The 17,693-nt window shown below is 47.4% G+C and overlaps 2 protein-coding genes across 4 annotated transcripts; one reads left to right on the plus strand and one right to left on the minus strand.

Moving 5' to 3' along the window:
* Positions 1 to 1,023: 1,023 nt before the first annotated feature.
* PAX4 (paired box 4) lies at positions 1,024 to 5,292 on the plus strand. Its single transcript, XM_029918115.1, is given in 12 exon segments — positions 1,024 to 1,135; positions 1,551 to 1,681; positions 1,963 to 2,178; positions 2,456 to 2,531; positions 3,124 to 3,249; positions 3,465 to 3,547; positions 3,902 to 3,971; positions 4,363 to 4,418; positions 4,676 to 4,817; positions 5,148 to 5,161; positions 5,163 to 5,219; positions 5,221 to 5,292. Coding segments are annotated over 12 exon segments (1,056 nt in total). The 5' UTR covers positions 1,024 to 1,122.
* A 3,881-nt stretch (positions 5,293 to 9,173) lies between these two features.
* On the minus strand, positions 9,174 to 16,561 carry FSCN3 (fascin actin-bundling protein 3). Of its 3 annotated transcripts, none has more exons than XR_003903403.1 (7): positions 16,270 to 16,557; positions 14,532 to 15,228; positions 14,090 to 14,208; positions 12,365 to 12,524; positions 11,723 to 11,893; positions 11,203 to 11,403; positions 9,174 to 9,345 (listed from the first exon to the last, which is right to left on the minus strand). XR_003903403.1 is itself a non-coding variant. In XM_029923958.1 (7 exons), exons 1-6 carry the CDS (start codon positions 16,408 to 16,410, stop codon positions 11,203 to 11,205), a joined length of 1,494 nt encoding a protein of 497 aa, XP_029779818.1. In that variant the 5' UTR covers positions 16,411 to 16,561; the 3' UTR covers positions 9,174 to 9,345. The 3 variants fall into 3 exon arrangements, 2 of the variants coding, with proteins under 2 accessions (XP_029779818.1, XP_029779812.1); XM_029923958.1 differs by having other exon boundaries at positions 11,203 to 11,408; positions 16,270 to 16,561; XM_029923952.1 differs by lacking the exon at positions 11,723 to 11,893 and having other exon boundaries at positions 11,203 to 11,408.
* Between the last annotated feature and the right edge of the window lie 1,132 nt (positions 16,562 to 17,693).

Consider the following 17,693-nt stretch of genomic DNA (forward strand, 5'->3'; position numbering starts at 1 on the left):
GGTTTCAACTCCTGTTACTTGCTGGTGAAAGCAAGAGAGACCAAGCGTCCTTGCTGCTCAGAGACTCTCTTCTGCTCGCAATTGTGTTGGTCACCTCGAAGCTCTCTCCAGCTCCTCCCTCTCTCCCTTCAACACGCTTTCTATTAGTTCAAGGAACGAATGTCTGATCCCAGGGAATTGGTCTCTGAGAGTGAAGCCGCTTCACTGCGAGATCTAGAACTCTCCAGAGTTAATAAGAACCAACAACCCCAGCAGGTTAGAAGATGCCAAGAGATGCGTCTTCTGAGAGAAGCCAGGAATTCATGTTTGTTCATCAATACTTCCAGTGTGTGGGACCAGAACCTCAATTCCCTGGGTGGGGGTGGGGGAAGGCAAGGTGGAACTGAGCCTCTGTGTTTCCCTAGAGCTTCCTGGAGAGTACAAAAAAAAAAAAAAAAAATCAGGAGCAAGACCCGCCTCTGAAGTTTTCTGTGGAAAGCTTTCTGGTTGGTGGTTTGGAGAAACTAATCTTAATAGCTTCCTGATAGTGAAGGCAGAGTCTTGAACCTGGTCTCTAGCCTCAGACCAGGGCAACTGGGATCTTTGGTCACTGATGCCCTCTTCTGGCTGGGCAGAATATTCTAAGTTTTGGGTTTTGACCCTATTGAGACTGAACTTAGGAGGCTCAAGTGCTGAGAAGGCTTTTGAAGGATTAGAGACAACAGGTGTCCATTTGCAAAAGGGAAAGCCTGAGCATTTGGAAGCGTAATCCTTTTCCACCTTCCTGAGCTTTTATAATGAATGCGTGAGAAATGAGAATCCTCTCACCCTCCAGGCCCTTATCAGGCCATCCAGAAAGATCCAGTCCTCTGTTGACCCTGTGATGTTGTAGTTCATCATAGAAGGGAATAAGTAAAGAGAATGTGGATTTTCTCAGCCAACCTTCTGGCAAATTTTAGAAACCTGGCCCTCTATCACAAAACACTCCAACCCAAGACCATTCGGAGCAAGAGACTTCACCCAAATAACCTCAATCATTGTAGACGGAGCTCCAAGGCCAAAGAAGGAGCTCCCAGGAGGACCCCCTCTCCCCAGTCTTCCTTCCCAGTGCCTGCCTTTCTGTGAGGAGTGTCAGCCTGGAACATGCCACAAGATGGTAAGACACCTGGGAGAAGTGGGAAGAACAGGTTGGTGCAAGGAGGGAAGGAATATCTCAGGGCCTTGCTTCCATCCGCATGGTTTCCTGCCCTTGGCCAGTGTTCTGGGGGACCTCAGATCAGTCACTCCCTCCCTGCTCTGGTCTGCTTCCCTTAGATCACAAGGTTCAGCACAAATGGCCCCAAAGCAAAGACTCACCTATAGCCACCTCCTAAAGAAAGTGGGAACCAGGGGACCCTGGGAACAGAAGGGGAGCTGTCCCCTGGGGAAAGAACTTCCTCTGTGGTGGGAAACCAGACTGAAGAAGCCTGAGGAACTCTTCCCCCCTTCCCCCTGCCCCTTTAAGAGAGTCCTCCTTGCCACAGGTGAGCTGGGGAGGGGGAGATGTGTCAATGCCTCCTTCTCATGCTCAGGGATCAGCAGTGTGAATCAGCTGGGGGGGCTTTTTGTGAATGGCCGGCCCCTGCCCCTGGACACCCGGCAGCAGATTGTGCGACTGGCAGTCAGCGGGATGCGGCCCTGTGACATCTCACGGAGCCTTAAGGTAGTATGCTTTACCTGGTGATGGGAACCAGAAGCAGAACAAAGCACCCTCTTAAGGCAAGTCTGAGGCTGTTGCAGACTCTGAGGGCTGTTAGGGGCTTCCTAGAAGACCCTCTTGGGGCCTGGGATGGGGAGTTTCACGCTCCCAAAGGTGAGGTTGAATTCTTAACTGTGCAGCCTGGTCCAGTAAGTCTCACTTTGCCTTGGAGCCTCCTGCTTCCCCAGGGACACTCACCCTCTGCCCATCATGCCTTACCTGACCCTGCTTCTCACCTGACCCAGGTATCTAATGGCTGTGTGAGCAAGATCCTAGCGCGTTACTACCGCACAGGTGTCTTGGAGCCCAAGGGGATTGGGGGAAGCAAGCCCCGTCTAGCCACACCCCCTGTGGTAGCTCGAATTGCCCAGCTGAAGGGTGAGTGCCCTTCCCTCTTTGCCTGGGAGATCCAACGCCAGCTCTGTGCAGAAGGGCTTTGCACCCAGGACAAGACTCCAAGTGTAAGTACCCTCCCCTCCATGCAGGCTGTCTGGAGAAGATCCTTTCTTACTTGGCAATGAGGTCATTTCAGGCTGGCGGGGCAGAATTGCTGGGCCCCCTTCTGAAAAGTGGGAGTGGTGAGACAGGAGAGAAGAAGAAAGTGTGGGAAGAGAAGAGGCTGCCCTGGGAAGATGTGTGGGCCCGGACAGAGGAGAGAAAGGCTACTGAGGAAATATCCTCAGGTTACAACCCCAGGTCTGTATACCATGTCCCCATTCAACACCCCGACACCCCCAGGTCTCCTCCATCAACCGAGTCCTGCGGGAGCTACAGGAGGACCACCGACTGCCCTGGGCCCAGCTCAGGTCGCCAGGTGGGTCTTGGAGCTGAAGATGTAAGCATTTTACAGGGATGGTCAGAGCAAACGTAAGCATCTTACAGTTGTTCTTTTTTGGATCACCCTCATTCATGACAAGACAATAAGGAGGACCTGGCAAGGAGCATTGCTCTCTCCTTGCAGAAGAGAACTGAAGCTTAGAGAAGAGATTGGCTTACCCAAGGTTACCAGCTAGTTGTTGACAGGTCTTGGAACAGAACTCAGGTCCTCTGGCCCCTAGGTTCAGAGGATCTGCTGAGGAAGCAGCGGGGCCCGACCTCCCACACCCTCTCTATGCCTCATGCACAGCCTCTCAGAGCGCCCTTCACGTTCGTGGGATCATGCAAACCCGGACCAGCCTTGCTGCTGTTTCCCCAAACACTAAGCATGCACTCTGCCATGGCATTGGGAATGCCTCCCACTAAGTGCCCCTTTAGTAACCTCCAAGAAACTGTGAATGCCCTATGAGCATGGCTCTGCTCTTATATCCATGTTGTCCCTTATCCATAGCCCCAGGGCCTTGGGAACCCCATCTGATGAGAGGAATCACCATCACAAACCACCACAAAGCCATTGTCCCCCTTTACAGATGTTTTGACTCCAGTTCCTCACCCCCCCCATAGTGGCTGTGAGGTTTCCCGTGGTCCCCATCCAGGTACTGGCCACCGGAATCGGACCATCTTCTCCCGGGGCCAAGCTGAGGCGCTGGAGAAAGGTGCCAGGGCTGGGGTAGACAGCAGGTGAAAGGGTGCTTGGTGTGACATATGTCACGGCCTGTGGGCAAAGGCTGAGAAGTGAAGGCTGTGGGTAGCCCTGCCTTAGGGAGGAGGGTAGTTTAGGGTCATAGCAGGTGGGAGTGGGGCCTGAGGGGGAGACCCAGTCCTTGCTCCTCTCCCTGTGACCCTACTATTTGAGCCTCAATCTCTGCAGAGTTCCAGCGTGGGCAGTATCCTGATTCAGTGGCCCGTGGAAAGCTGGCTGCTGCCACCTCTCTACCTGAGGACACAGTTAGGGTGAGTGAACTCTGCCATACAAGATGCACAAAACACAAGGACAAAGACTTTGTGCCAAGGTGCCTTTGGGTTCTGGTGAGGGGGAGATGGGGATTAAAAGCTGAAAACAGATTTGTAGAACAAATTCAGACACAAGACCCTCCTTGTTCCTTTTCTGCTCATTGCTGTCTTCTCTTCCCCACTCCAAGCCTTTGAAGTGAGGAAGGAGACAGAGAACAAAGGCCAGAGCTTGGAGGGAGGACATCAGGTGTGAGGAAGGGTCTGTGCTCTGGGTCCAGACCAGAAACGTGATGAGAGCAGTAGGTGCCAGGTAGTGAAGAGCACAGCCAGCTACACTGCTCTGCTCTCCCTCAGGTCTGGTTTTCCAACCGAAGAGCCAAATGGCGCCGACAAGAGAAGCTCAAGTGGGAAATGCAGATTCCAGGTGATTTCCCTGCACATTCATCCTTTTGTCCCCTCATCTACCCACCCATCCTTCCATGCATGCATGCATGCATGCATGCATGCATCCATCCATCCACCAAACATTTATTAGGCATCTTCCATGTGCCAGACCCTGTATTAGATGCTTGGTATTCAGAGTCTCTGCTCTTTAGGTCTGCACTGCTCCCAGTTTACAATCCATGACATTCAATCCTTCCTCAGTCTCCCAAGGCCCCGCCTTGAGGAGGAAGGCAGTTTAGGGTTATAGCATCCATCTCTTCTCATCCCTGCTAGAAGTTGCCATCTTTCTTAGAACCTCCCTGCTACTCACCACTACTCCCTGCTCCCCAAACCTATTCCTCCTTCTGAATGGATCTATTCTCACCTTCTAGGTGCTTCCCATGTACCAACTGTGCCCAAAGCCTCCCCTAGGATCATCTCTGCACAGGTATCCAGCAAAAGATGGGAGTTCATGAACTGGGAAGACATGGGGGCGGGGTCACTGCTTCTCCCAATTCCCGACTGCTCCTGGTTCCTACAATGCACACTTCAGAAAGCACCATGCTTATAGTCTACTATGTGAATGGTGCTCTCTAGAGTTGTGCAGGAGACAGTCGGAGGCAGGGGGGCAGCTTTGGGACCCCAGTTCTGTTAAATAGGAGGCATCACTGACAGCTAGGGTCCCCTCTTGCTTTTTTTTCATAGCAGCTCCCTGGGAGTGTGCCCTCAGCAGTCCTGCCTGCCCTGGAGTCTTTGGGTCCCTCCTGCTATCAGCTGTGCTGGGAAACAGCACCAGACAGGTGTCTGAGTGACAACCCACCCCAAGCATCTCTCAAGCCCTGCTGGGGTAAGAATCCACAGGCCAGGCCTTACCCCTGCGGGGTATGGGAAAGGCTTACTCCTTGACCCACAAGAGGGCATGGATCTCCAGTTGGGGTCATCAAAGGAAACTTAATACAGCTTTCTTCATTCCTTGCATGGCCTACAAGTTTGGACATTAGGATGCCCTGAGTCTATAGTTCCACTGACAGACGTAGCAGGAAAAGGGGGATGGAATTGGGATGTGAGTGTATATATCCAGGGTCGAGAACTGATGTCTGTCTCTCTCCCTACCAGTGACTTTGGGGGGTAGGGTGACACCAACAAACCCAGACTCATCCTCTCTTTGTCCCTGCAGGTCACCTACCTCCTGCAACTGAGCTCCCTGGATTCAGTACTGCTTTGCCATCCTTACCCTTCCTTCCACTGCCTCCATGGCCAGTCTTGGTGCCCCTGCGACCTTGCTCTTGTCCAGCTCCCCACCCCTGCAAGGCCTGGAATGAGGGAGGAAGGCCAGAGTAGAAAGGAGATAGGGGTGTGGAGGATCTAATGTCATCCTGCCCAAGCAGATTACTGGTTCTTTCTCCTTCCTGTGACTCTTCCTCCTCATCTGTGGACCTGTCTCGCTGTCCCTTCTATGTGGTACCTGTTTGGAGGGGCTGGGAAAGCCATGCCCACCCACTACTCTCACTGGCCTTAAATGGCCTCTAGGTGACAGGAATAAAAACATTTTTTAAAAATTATCAGTACTTCCTGCTTGTATTTTCCCATGAACATTCATACTACCACCCCTACTTTAAAAAAAAATTTTAATGTTTATTTATTATTGAGAGACAGAGAGACAGAGTATGAGCATGGGAGGGGCAGAGAGAGGGAGAGACACAGAGTCTGAAGCAGGCTCCAGGCTTTGAGCTGTCAGCACAGAGCCTGATGCGGAGCTCAGGCCCATGAACCGTGAGATCATGACCTGAGCCAAAGTCAGAGGCTTAACCGACTGAACCACCCAGGCACCCCTCCAACCTCTACTTTTAACAATGATATAGTTTGCTCTAAATCTATCTATCTATCATCTATCTAGCTGTTTTTTATCCTCCTATCTTCCAATCTATGTATCTCTCTGTATGATCTATTTATACGTATAACTATGTATGTATTTAGTTGTTATCTATTAATGTATCTATATGTTTATGTAACTATCTACCCAGTCTGTCTAATCTATATATTCACATACCTGTATATATTTATCTATCGATATGTATGTAGATATGTACCTATATTTGTGTTTGGACACTCGTACACCCATATCATGCCCTCCACTCACTGATAGTACATCAATGGCACGTCACTCTTATGTCCTAACGGGCATCTCCCAAAATAAGGAACTTTTCTTACGTAACTACAACACCATTACCACATCTAAGAAAATTTACAATAATTCCTTAATCTAAGAAAATAGACATTGCTTCCATAATTGCATGTGTATTTTTTGCAAAGCAGCAGGGTGGAAATGCCATTTTTCATAATTCTGTTTGTCCTTTTATACATATTCCTGGGACATATCTGCTGGCTTCTTCTTGGCAGTAAGTTTCAAATCTTCTCAGTTTTGCCTGCCTGCAAAACCATCTGGCTCCCCCTGGGAAGCCTTGGTATGCAGGGAAAGAGGGGGAGTATGAGGAGAATGGGGTGAAGAAAGGGGTATTTTGAATGGGGCTGGGCTCATCCCTCCAATTTCTTTCCCTTTTGAAGAGCCAGGGTTGGAATGACAATGGCTGATGGCGCAAAGCAGGATCAGAGGAGTGCGGGCAAGTTTGTTTTCTCTCATCTGGGAGGGCTACTCCTCCAGAAGTTATCTTAATCAAATACTCTGGAGCTGTGCTCCTCAATAAGCAGCCACTAACCACATGTGACTATTTTAATGCGATTAAAATTAAGTCAAATGCTGGGGCACCTGGGTGGCTCAGTCAGCTAACCAACTGACTTCAGCTCAGGTCACGATTTCACGGCTCACTAAGCTGAGCCCTGGGTCGGGCTCTGTGCTGACAGCTGAGAGCCTGGAGCCTGCTTTGGATTCTGTGTCTCTCACTCTCTCTGCCCCTCTCCACCTTCACTTTGTCTCTGTCTCTGTCTCTCAAAAACAAATAAAACAATAAAAAATGCACATAAAATGAACAATCCAATTCCTCATTCCCACTAGCTACATATGAAATGCCCCAAGGTCACAGGTGTCCCCTGGCTGCTGTCTGAGACCGTAAACATAGAACATTTCCATCAGCACAAAATGTTCTATGGGACAGCAGAGCTCTAGAATGAAATTCCAAGGGTAATGGAGCGTACCCTGCCTCTGCCCTGCTGACGGACTGCCTAGGTAAATGGGTGAGGTGTTGTGGGATGGCAATCTGCACAGTTCAGTCTGAGAACAAGCCATTCATTCAACTACAGGACTGATGTCAGCAATGGAGGGAGCTGTCAGCTGAGGCCCCATGGCCAAGCACATTCAGGGGGAGGATGGATGACCACTTGTGGGAATGGAGCAATAAGAGACAATGTGTGGGCTCCGTGTGTGTCTCTACGCACATGCGTGCCTGTGCGTCTGAGTTTGTAAGTGCATTTATGGAATGATGAGGAAGAGAGTCTGCCTTAAATGGCCCCCAAGCTCCTATGTCTCTGAAGGGTGTATTCCCCTCCATATCTTTGGCCTGTTCTTAAAGTTCTCGGGGAAAGAACTGCCCTGGTCGCTAGTGTTCTCAAGCTTCACTTACTAGATAAAAATTTTTACAAAATTCCTTTATATCTCTTGAGGAGAAACATACTTACAAAAACCTGAGGTCATTTTCCTCTATGCAAATTGAACCTCTCTCATGATGTGGTTTTAGCTTCTTTTCTCAACAGATTTAAAAACCAGGCTCTCATTAGAGTGTGGTGCAATTTTCCCAGAGTGGGGGTCAGGCATCACTGTTGGTATTTGCGAACATTTTAGGAGGCATGTAGACACTGCTTTAAATAATATTGAATCAGAAAGGAGAAAATTATTCCTCTTTCAACTCCCTTTCCATTCTGATTGCATTAAAGAGAAGCTTTCATTTTGGTCCTAGAGTTTAATGCCTCTATAACAGTTGTTAATCTTTTTTCTTTTTTTTTAAACAAAGGGAAAGGGAACCTTGGGTTCTGAGCCTTGGGCAGGTGAGGGAAATCTGGTTAGGATTAGATAGCATCATTTCGTTTTCATTTATTTATTTATTTTTATTTTGAGACGGAGAGAGAGCATGAGTGGGCAGGGGGCAGAGACAGAAGGAGAAAGAGAGAATCCCAAGCGGGTTCTGTGCCCACAGCACAGAGCCTGTATAGGGCCTGAACTCACGAACTGTGGGACGATGACCTGAGCCAAAATTGAGAGTAGGATGCTTAACTGACTAAGCCACTCAGGTGTCCGTCATTGTATTTATTTATTTAAAAAATTTTAATGTTTTATTTTATATTTGAAAGAAAGAGACAGAGACAGAGAGACAGAGCATGAGCAGGAGAGGGGTAGAGAGATGGAGACAGAATCTGAAGCAGGCTCCAGGCTCTGAGCTGTCAGCACAGGGCCTGATGTGCTGCTCAAACCCAGGAGCAGCGAGGTCATGACCTGAGCCCAAGTAGGACACTCAACTGACTGAGCCACCCAGGCGCCCCTCATTGTATTTATTTTTAAGGTCACTTTCTATTTATGGCAAGTGATTCTGGTCTTCCACTTTATGATAGTGATTAAAATATTCCTTTCTAAATAAAAGTACTTAAGAGTCTATGTCAATAAAGACATTGATAGAGAATATGATAGATAGATAAAGGCCAAAGTTTTACAGACAGTGCAAGAATAATGGTCATTTTGGAAACTGTGTTTTGATGGAAAGAATAGTGGACATTACAGTACATTCACTGTTAAGAATTGAGTCAGAGACCCTAGTCATGGAACCTTGGGCAAATCACTTCAGCTCCCTATAAAAGGTGGGCAGTGATGGGGAAAATACCCAACTGATGAGATCAAAGGTAATGATAAGGTGGGATAATTGGTAAACTTCAGGGTGGTGCTGAGTGGGGAGTGCTAGACCAGTATAAGGTGTTATTTCCATTGTCCTGTGCCCATAGGATTAATAATCCTTCCTTTCTTTAAAAACCAAAAGGACATCTAATCATATCTGGATTCTTAATCCTTCAGGACAAAACTGGCTCCTAATGGGATCACTGGAAAAAGTCTAGTGATTCTTGTGGGAATGGGGAAGATCACTGGAAGAACTGGCTACCATTTGGTGCTGCCTTTTCTGGATAGAACTTGGAGTGACCTGGGGGTTCTGGCTCCACCCATATCCAGACCCCTATTCTGTACTGAGTCAGATGCACACCAGGGTCTTGGGGGTGGCCTTTTGTGTGTATTGTTGCTTGAAACAGGTGTTTTGCTAAACTGGGTAGGGGAAGTTGTGTAACAGATATTCTCATGGATCTTGACTCTGGGGTTCTTGTGTTTAGTGTAGTAGTTTCTCCTGGGGGATTTGGATTTCCATAGGTAGCATACCATTGACCTGGGAAGGGAAGAGGAAACAGAAACTCTCAGTCAGTCATTTGCTGATCTTGGACTTTTAGGAAAAATCTCATAAGACCATCTGTGAAAAAAGACAATAAAATGATTTGTCCTATTCTTGATGATGGATAACATAGATATATGTGAAGTTATTTTATAGGAAAAGATAGTAAAACTTATTTTTAAAATCAAATTAATGGCATGAACAAAGCATCAGAGTTCAAAGGAATACTAAATTCATTAGAAAAGACTTACTAAGAGTTCAACAGGATCAGGGAAGACTTCTGATAGAGTAGAATGCACTAGGTGCCAGGCTGTTTTATAAGCATTTTATAGTCATTATGTCACATAACACAACAATCCCACGAGATAGGTATTATGTTCCCATTTTATCCACTAGGAATAACCTTTGTGAGGTTCATTTCTCCAGGGTCAGACAACAAGTTACACTAATAAAAGTCTGTTTAGAACACCAGTTCTGAGTCCAAAAATGAGCTCTTAACCACTATGATACACTGTCTATTGGAATGTCAGGCTGGAAGGAGCCTGAGAAATTTAGCTAAACTGAAACCCTTCATGTAACAGATAAGAAAGCAAGCCCAGTGGGATTTCATTTGATTTTTGCAGCTTGGCTATAGTAAACCGTTTGTATAGAAAACTGGTAGAAAATGGAATAAAGGAGGGAACATATATTAGGGGTCTATAACTAGATTCATACTGTCACTTAACCTTCAAACCACCCTATGAAGTAGATATTATTCTCATTTTGCAGATAAGGAAACCAAAGACCTAGAAATGTTAAAGCAATCTCCCCAAAGTTCCAGGTTTATATGACATCAAAACCAAAGTTCTTCTTCCTACAACATCCTCATAACTTTCCAAGTCAAGAAAGTGAGGTTAACTGTGAAGAAACAGGGCTAAGAGCAGTGAGGTGTCCTGAAGAAATGTGAATAGGCAATGATGGATTCGAGGCAGCACCTTAGGAAAGCGAACTTGGTGTGGAGAGAAGATTGAACAGGACAAGAGGAGATTGAATGGGATGGACCTGAGGCGAGGGAGTGCTGCTGGGGGGACAGGGTTTACTGCAGTGCAGGCTTTTGGTGACAAGCCTGGAACCAAATGTATCAAAGGTAGCTAAGAAACAGCAAGCCCTCAAGAGGCATTGTGAAGGGAGTACCCAAGAATTTTCAGGGTTTGGTAAAGGGACTGAAAGGGAGAAAGGAGAGATAGTGCTGAGGTCTTGATCCAGAAGCATTTAGGAGGGCAGCCATGCTCTAGATGGCAATGGGGAGGATAGGAAAAATTATCTTTGGAGGGGAGTGTGAGGAGTCATATTTTGAGTGGAGAGCAAGACAAAGTCAAGTGCCAATCAGGAAGTTGGAAAGAGATGAAGTTAGAGTTTAGGAGAAGGGTCAGGGCTGCAGTGAATATTTGGGAGCCATCAGCATTCCAGGGATCCAGGGGTGTAGGGACAGAAAGTGCATGGGATAGAAAGCATACCCTCAGAGTTACCTGTCTTCCCTAAAAATGGGACAAAACTCTGCATCTTATCAAAGAAAGATAAACACATGAGTACACCAGATTTTGCTCCCTGCAAGCTTGCTTGCACGTTCGTATCAGTGTGGCATAATAGTGAGAAACTTAGATCTGATTTCCCCTCCCTTCTCTAGCAAGTCTGGGTTTAGAAACCTTGAGAGGAAAGGCACAGATTTGCAACAAACGTCTGGCATTGATCAAGTTGTGGGACAGAAGTCAGCCCAGGGGAGGTGTTTTGGTCTCATTCTCACCCACCTCCTTTCCTTTCTTTCCCCTCAATTCCTGCTCCCCTACCTCTGGGTCCTTACCCACTTTATCTTACCTAAAATTCCCAAATACATTCTTTGGTAATCTCTTCGCTGTCTGCCAACAGGGTGCCACTTCGATCAGATCGCATGTAGAAGCCGTTTGGTGCCAGTACTGTGAGCAAGTTGCTCCCATGAAGCTCTATACAGAAGTTGAGAGCAAACTTTCCCCAAGGGCGAAAGGTGCCAAAGGATGTTATTGACCAGAAGGATCCACCCTGTGCTGGGGAGGGAAGAGCACAGGTCAGTGGTCCATTCAGGATGATGTTCTCCAGCAGTACAGCCTGAAGAGGCTCCCCGGAAGCATGCTGACTACCCTACCCTGCCTGTGTTGTCATGTCCCTCTATGGAAATGCAGGAGGGCTGGGTTTTTTATCTGTCCACCCATTCTGGGGGGCTTTGAAGTGTGAAAATAAACAGAAACTCTGTTTTTCCTTTTATGATAAGTAGGATCTGAGCAGCAGGCCCTGAAGTCTGAGTCAAGGCTAAGGCAGGGCTAGACTCTGAACCCAGGGATGAAGAAGAGGAGCTCCTCACCCTGGAAGTGGTAGATGCCTTGGCGGCAAGGCAGCAGGTGAATGCAGTCAGGTTGATCCATATTGCACTTCATTAGGTCGTGTTCTGATGAGGTGCCCACATACCCATAACGACCTCGCAATATGAGGAAGGGACGGTTAGCTAATCGAATCCCAAATTCCTCATTTGGGCCTAAAAGAAACAGAAAGGAGTTATCTGGATGAGCTGATTCTAGATGCTTTCACAGAGAGAAGTGGGAAGAGGGACCCTAACTATAAGGTGTTGTCAATACTTTAACAATTAGTGAACACCTACTATGTTCTGGATCTTATGCTATGTGCTTATGAAATGTTTGTGAAAGCATTAGTGGAACCTGCGAAATGTTGATGTCCTTCCTTCCTTTGAGATGTGTGAGTCTATTTAATCCTCATGATAATCCTGTGAGGCAGACAGGTTGGATATCACCTCCATTGATAAAGGAGCCAATGAAACCAAGGCTCAAAGAAATGGTTTGCCCAAGTGATCACAAAAAGTCAGTGACTCAGCAAATATACAGACCCAGATCTTCTGCCCCCAACTCCAGTGCTCTTTCTGTCATATCCAAGCTCCCTCTGAAAGCATCTCTCACTTGGAATAACCTGGCAGGAGAGCTGCTGTGCTTACCTGGCATGGTGGCATTGGCCATCAGCAGGCCATTGTCTACGATGCCCAAGAAGCGTCCATTGGGAGACTGCAGGATGATCTTGCCACAGTTCCAGTGCATGCGGAAGAAGGTGTCAGACTCCATTGGGTGCCCATTAGCCACCACTGTCCTGTGGTGCCTCTGGAGAGATTATAGGGAGCAGAGAAGGGAAACAAGGACTGAAAATCTCAGCTTTCTTCCCACCATTTCTATTCCTAGAGCCTTTCCCACATCCCACCCACTAGCCTTCTTCATTCTCCCTATCCTGGGAGGGTATGTTTTATACCTTCACATCCTTTTTGGAAAAGGTATTATGGCCTTAGTTCTCCCACTTCCCCAGTTTGCTATTTCCCAGAGCTCATTATTAAAAAGTGACTGGATATCCATATGGAGAGAAATAGTCCTCAACTCAGACTCCAAAATCATGTCAAAATGGATCATAGACATAGAAATGAAAGCAAAACAATAAAATGTCTACAAGAACACATAGGAAATTCTTTCCAACTTGGGACAGGCAGTGATTTATTGGGACAAAAAGTTCACTAACCATTTATAAAATGGAGAAATTGGAACTCCATCAGAATTAAAAACGTGCTGCTCAAAAGACACTATAAGCAAATGAAAAGGCAAGCCACACATTGGGAGGAAACACAACACTTATATTTGGCAAAGAACTTGACTTCAGAACATAGAAAGAACTTTTAGAACTCAATAGTAAGATAAACAATCCAGTGACAGATGGGCAAAAGATGTGAACAGACATCTCACAGAGGAGATCTACAAATGGCCAGTAAGCACATGAAAAGATACTCAACATTATTAATTATAAGGGAGATGCAAATATGCCACTACATACCTATTAGAATGGCTAAAATAAAAAAGACAGACAATATGATGAGGATGTGGAGCAATTAGAACTCTCATACATTACTGGCAAGAATGTAAAATAGTATACTCACTTTTGAAAACTAACATTTTCTTTAAAATATAAACACACATTGATCATGTGACCCCATATTTCTACCCCTAGGTATTTACCTTAAGATAATTGAAAATATAGGCCCACAAAAACAACTTGTACACAGGTGTTCATAGTAACTTTATTCATAATAGCCCAACCTGGAAACAAGTCAAGTGTTCCTCAACAAGCGAGTGGATAAGCATATTATGTTTGTGTTTATGAGTAGTAGTCTGGAACACTCCTCAGCAATAAAAAGGAACAAACTACTGATACACAGATCATGAATGAATCTCACAAACATTATGCTGATGGAAGAAGAATACATACTGCAACTCTATCCCATTCCATTTCCATGAGATCCTAGAGTAGACAAATCTAATCTACAGTGACAGAATCCATAAAAGGGGAAGCTCACTGCAAAGGCACAAGAGGGACTTTCTGTGGTGACAGGCATATTCTCTGACTTGTGGTTGTGGCATGGTTGCATAGTATATATATTTGTCAAAATTTACTGTTGCTTAAAAATAGTATATTTTATTGTATATAAATTGTGCCTCAATCAAGTTTTTTTTTTTTTTTTTAAGAGGCACCATTGGATGAGATTGGGCCATTGGTTGAAAATTGACATGGGCCTCCATTGTTCACTTCAGCATCTGGTCACTTGCCTTGAAGAAGGAGAAAGTATGTCTAGGATGGGAGAGCTCAGGGATCAAGGGTTCTCTTGCTTGGAAGGCCAAGGTCTCACCTGGGCTAGGTAGCAGCCATTTACTGCACGAAGCTGCAAGGTGAGGCTCTCATTGTCACATTCAAACTGGAACAAGGACATTGGGGTTACGTGCTCAGAGACAGCATATACCTCAACATCTGCAGAGAAAGAATATGTCAGAAGAAGCCAAAGTCTGGTCTCATCCTCAGTGTCGTCCCCTCCTCCATGGTTTCTGGCTGAGGTTCCCTCTTTTTCCCCCTTCAGCTTTAATCACCTTCTGCTGGACCATAGGAGCCTGGAAAGACCCAGGCTACTTTCCCCTAAAGCCCAGGGCCCTGGCCTTATCATCATGCTCCATGGCATAAGAGACCTTCTTGGGACCCCAGCATGTTCAAAAATCTTTGCTGATCCCAAACATATTTTTCTCTTTCTAGCACCCAGCTCTTCCTCCCTCCACAGCTGTGTTGAACCCAGCACTTGCCATAGATGATGGAGAGGAACTTCCGAGTCTTTGACCTGAGGCTGACCCACGTTGGACAACGCTGTAGGATGAACCACTCCTCACCCCTATGGGGATTGGAGCCCAGGCCCAGGAGCAGGCGTGTGCCCTGTGGATACAACATGCCTCCTTCTCCATCGCTCAGTGCCACGAGCCCTCCAGGTCGCACTTGCATGTGAAAAGCTGTCTGGGATGAAGGTTGGGGAACCAGCCGGTCTAAGTGGGACAAGAAGAAGTGTGCTGAGGTCTCCAGGTGATAGCATCCATCTTGGAAATGCAACAGGAAGCCACATTCCTCCAGGCAGGGAACTGGTGCATCCACCCAGACTCGGCCCGTGGTAGGGTCAGCCCGGGCATAGCAGTGGTTGATGGGGCTGTAAAGGATCACATGGACATGCAGGGCTGGCCGGGGGGTCCACATGTGGTAAGCTGAGAGGACCCTGGAGTTGCAGAACACATCTTCACCATCAGACTCCAGATAACGACCACTAATTATGCACTGGAGAGTCCACTTGCCGTTCCGGTGGAAACGCAGTAGGAAGCATCCATGGTGGCTGGCCCTTGGCCGGCCATAGCACAGACTGCCATCTGCCTCGCATAGGATATAGAGGCCCTGCAAACTCCTTAGTCGCACCACAGCCTGTGCGTCGTGTTCATTGCTCACCAAGATCTCCCAAGTCTAGAGGCATTGGGAGGAAAAAGAAGGAAATCAGTACTGCCACATGACTAGGCCAGGGAGCCCTACCACCATCACCCCTGGCAACACCCTAGAATCTTCCTTGGGACCAACCACCTTCCCCTCCCCATAGGCCTCCTTGGTGTCAGCTCTTCCACTCTCTCATCCAGCGGTAATCAAAAGATTTCAGGGGACCTCTGCTCCTGGAATCAGAGCATGTCTCAAGATCCCAAGAGAAGTTCTAAATGCTTACTTCTTCCAGCTAACAGAAGGTAAACTTCCCTCTCTCTTACTTGCTGACTTCCTTCAATACGTAATTTTCCAAGAAGTGCTTTGGTTTAAATGTTACTTTTCTCTTCCTCACTGTTGCCCCTAGATAGCACACTAGCCACACTCCCACCCCCAAAGCCCACCTTGCCAGCATGGTGGGAGAAAAGCAAGACCTCTTACAGGTGGCCCCAGGCTCCAGGGATAAGGATGGGAACACTCACAGTTGAGATGCAATTGTCTGGTTCATCTATGATCAACCCTGTTCTAAACAAGGACCTTGCTACGGCTCACTCTGCAGTACCATTGCAGGGCTGCCTATACCCCTCTCTAAAATGAGCTCTCCTAAGCTCGTAGAGTACCTCATCTCCGAACTACAATCAGAACAAAATCATAGGCCTTGCAGCCACGCCACTTGTCCAACTTCCCCTGGATACCCCCAATTTAGCTACCAGCCTGGGCTCTTCATCTCTCCTCTTTGTGATGATGCAACCACTCTGTATTGGGATGGAGGGAAGAGAACAGCCAGGGAAGACAAGGCAGGAAGGGCTGACGCTTTGTCTCTCAGGACAGGTTTAGAGAGGGATAGAGGGAGCAATGGAGAACTGTGAGCAAAAGCCTGGGGTTGGAGGGTCTCAGTCTGGCCATGACAAAGACTAGGAAGATGATTAGGTTGAGAGTGTACCCCTGCCACCACTGTGCACGCATGTGCGCGACCCCCCCGCCAAGAGCTTGGTCATTGGGAAAAATGGCTCCAGTACAGGTTTGCTTTGTTACCTGTCTCCGGCCCAAACCTTTCGCAGTAGCAGTGACTGTATTCTTATATGTCTCATAAGTGAGGTAGGATCCTGCCCAGCTGATGAGCCCAACCCTTAGCTCCTCAGGCTTGGGACTTTGGGTCCACTCCACATCATCCATGGGGCCGGCACCACAGGTGATGACTCTGTCCGGCCCAGCCTTCCCCCCAGCGGTATAGTTCCACAGGCCATAGGGCCTGGAATCAAGCCTGTAGTACCCACCAGAAGACGTTCCCAGAGGGAACTTATCAGGCAGAGGCTGGGCGAGGGCCCAGTGCCTCTGTGACCCGGGAGCATTGTGACTGTGAGGGCTGCCTCTTATCCATAGTGGGGAAAGGGCACTGGCCCAGCAATGTCAATCCACAGCCCAGAGGAAGTGGTCTAGGGCCTCCAGCATTAACCTCTTCACACAACTCCAGGCACCAAGGTCAACTGAACGAAGACTGAGAATCAGAACATTGGCCTTTACCAGTAATCACTCGTGAGTACAGGCAAGGCCTTCTCTGTCTTGACTTCTGTTTCTCATTTTATTTATTTATTTTTAAATGTTTTTTATTTTTGAGAGACAGTGAGTGCAGGGGAGGGTCAGAGAGAGAGGGAGATACAGAATCTGAAGCAGGCTCCAGGTTCTGAGCTAGCTGTCAGCACAGAGCGTGATGCGGGGCTCAAAACCAGGAACCCTGAGATCATGACCTGAGCCGAAGCCAGACATTTAATTGACTGAGCCACCCAGGCGCCCCCCCATTTCTCATTTTAATGGCAGGGTAAAATCTAACCTCTTCCCACCCTCTGAAGTGAGTTCTGCTTGGCTCCTTTGGGACTCAAGTGTTTTTGAAGTTCAAGATATCCAAGAAAAATCTTTTAACTTTTACAGCCCTTGGGAGGATGAGGCCAAAATGTCTCAGAAGGTGCTTTTCAGGAAGTGTGAGGAAAGCCTAGACAGATAACCAACAAGGATCGAATTACTCATATTAAACAGAAAGGGCGACTCAGAGCAGGGTAAGAAAAATGCCCTAGATGGGGAGAGCACTGGGCGTCTTCCTTATAATTCCCAGGCAAAGTGCTGCTGGGCAGACAGCCAGTGCTGGCCCTGAGGATCTGATCCCTTGGCCTCCAAGGGTCTCTGTTGGCCAACAGCCTCTGGGGCTCACTTCCTACAAGGCTCATGGAGAAAGTCAATGCTGAACCTGGAGGAACTGACAACATGAAAGGAGAAAGGCAAGAAGAAATAATGGTGGTGATGGTGGTCTTTGTTTAAGCTTTGCTGGGATTCAAAGAATGGGCAGAATGAACCACATATGGAGACTAGCCCACACTCCTGGTTCCATTCACTTACTTTCCTATTCTCCGTGGTGGGGGTGGGGGAGTAGAGGGCAGGGTTGTCTTCCCAGGTAGAAAGAGTTC

The sequence above is a fragment of the Suricata suricatta genome, chromosome 2 (assembly GCF_006229205.1).
Source record: "Suricata suricatta isolate VVHF042 chromosome 2, meerkat_22Aug2017_6uvM2_HiC, whole genome shotgun sequence".
NCBI classification, from domain to species: Eukaryota; Metazoa; Chordata; class Mammalia; order Carnivora; family Herpestidae; genus Suricata; species Suricata suricatta.

Excerpts from the sequence above, each read along its gene's own strand:
- FSCN3 (XM_029923958.1), bottom strand. The coding sequence starts at position 16,410 with ATGGATGATGTGGAGTGGACCCAAAGTCCCAAGCCTGAGGAGCTAAGG. Across the intron at positions 14,209-14,531 it reads GTTCCTCTCCATCATCTATG|ATGTTGAGGTATATGCTGTC; the intron begins GCAAGTGCTGGG and ends CTTTCTCTGCAG. Across the intron at positions 11,409-11,722 it reads AGGCATCTACCACTTCCAGG|CACAGGGTGGATCCTTCTGG; the intron begins GTGAGGAGCTCC and ends TTCCCTCCCCAG.